Source organism: Hydra viridissima, unplaced genomic scaffold (genome assembly GCF_058129835.1).
Source record: "Hydra viridissima isolate aposymbiotic clone 2 unplaced genomic scaffold, HvirCarnegie_v1 scaffold_9, whole genome shotgun sequence".
NCBI classification, from domain to species: Eukaryota; Metazoa; Cnidaria; class Hydrozoa; order Anthoathecata; family Hydridae; genus Hydra; species Hydra viridissima.
In genome coordinates, this window is record NW_028324308.1 from 9,012,912 (window position 1) to 9,015,000 (window position 2,089).

The following is a 2,089-nucleotide window of genomic DNA, read 5'->3' on the forward strand; positions in this document are numbered from 1 at the left end:
CACTTTTTTTATTTTTTGAAACATGGATGTATGGGCTACCAAACCCAATTGGTTTTATTTTTTGAGCATTACTTTTATGTTTTGAGGCCCTCCAGACAGGTGTGAGAGAGCTTACGATATGAAAACTGCAACGGCAACTTCTACAATTTTTGATAAATATTTGACACTAGGCATGCGCAATTGATGGGATTCCCTGAAATGCCGTTTTAAAACTTTTTACGCAACGTCAAAACGTTGAAATTCGCGTTTTCTGAAAACGGCTTATAAATAGATCAAATTAGTTCTTGCTCCAAAGTGTAACAAAGTAATTATTTAATTTCTGATACAAATTTAGGATATATACATAAGTTTAATATATATATATATATATATATATATATATATATATATATATATATATATATATATATATATATATATATATATACATATATATATATATATATGCACACACACACAATAATTATTATTGAATAATACAATAACCACGGTCGTTCAAACTCTGTTAATAAGCGACAGGTTATTGTGCGCAAGCGCAGTTGGATTATGAAAATTTTAGAACTTTCAAAATGGCTACGGACCTTCGCTACAGAATGAATTTTTACTTAGCGACCAATTTTTCATTACTTATCACGTTTTTTAAAATCGTCTACGTTGATAACCAGCTTTTAGACTGTTAGTAATGTCTCGGTAACTTAATTTTATTAAGAAGTAAATAAAATGAAAGAGGAATATTATTTTATGATTGAAGAGGATCTACCTAAAAAAACTTTTTCTTTGATTTGTTTACAAATTTGGAAGTCTTTTTACATTTTTTTTGAGCGATAAAACTTAAAAGTTTTTCTACTTTTACTTATATGAATCTTTTAACTTTTTATTTCTTATAAAAAATCTTAGCACTCAATTTTTTTTCTTGTTCAAAATTTACATCTAACTATTGTCCTAAATTGATAACATTTTATTTATATCATTTGTGAAATAAAAATTGTCCTTATGTAAAAAACTTGACTAAATGTTTTTAATAATTTTAAATAAAATCTTTTACTTTATATGAAGTTTTTTATTGATTTATTAGCTTAATTTACTTCATGAATATAAACACTACATAATGCATGTGGTTAAGTTTGATGGTTATTCACAAGAACTATCCAAAAAGTTTAATTATTTTTAGATGAAAATCCATTACAAAAATTTGAATCTTATTTACAGGGTCTGTGGATATTTGGTTGGGAAAAAAAAGTATCCTATTGGAATAAACCAAAAAAAGAACATAGTTCAATGTATTCCATGTCATGTTGTCAGATTTAGAGAATGTACACTCATCTAAAAATTTTCAAAACGTTATGATACCATATATAATATGATCAAAAGAATGAAATCAACAACACTTCTTTTAAATATCAACTGGAAAACTCATTGTGATAAATGCTATTGTTATCAGCAGTTAGAAAAACTCAGTAAAAGTTTAAATGTTACTAAATCACTAAAACAAAAATAAAAATGCTTATTGGTTGCCCTGGTATTGGTAAAAAAGTGTGGTCATCTTCCATGATTGCTACCATTAAAAAAAGCATTGTGACAGCACATGACTTGGAAATAGATATTGAAGAACTAAAAAAAGAAATCAATCCTCATTTACAACTTTACCAGTGTAATTTTTATGGTAAAATACCAAAACAACCAGCAACTCTAAAAAAATGTGAACACTTATTTTGTGTTTTCTGTCTTGTGGAAAATATAAAGGTTAACCAACTCAATGAAACATTATGTCCAAAATATAAACAGCTTATTTTACCTGAAGATTTGATTTCCAGTATTAAAACAAATTCTCTTTTAATTATGTTGACTATTGCATGTATATGTAAAAAAAAGTTTAATTCAATCAAAGAATATGATTTAGATATTAATCATAAGTGCATCTGCCTTGATAAATCGTTAATATTACCACAATCAGCCCCATTGTTATCATCATCAATATTCTCATTTGCATCTAATTTGGTTTCATCGTCATCATCATCATTATCATCATCATCATCATCATCATCATCATCATCATCATCATCGTCATCATCATCATCATCTTCATCAT

At 26.7% G+C, this 2,089-nt stretch overlaps 1 protein-coding gene across 1 annotated transcript in view; it reads left to right on the plus strand.

Annotated features, from left to right (window-relative positions):
- Positions 1-481: 481 nt before the first annotated feature.
- The window catches only part of LOC149883893 (uncharacterized), a 1,933-nt gene continuing 325 nt past the window's right edge, over positions 482-2,089 (plus strand). Inside the window, exon 1 of the mRNA XM_090099220.1 lies at positions 482-2,089. This exon is cut by the window's right edge and continues 325 nt beyond it. Within this exon, the coding sequence (XP_089955346.1) occupies positions 1,501-2,089 (589 nt within the window). The 5' untranslated portion in view covers positions 482-1,500.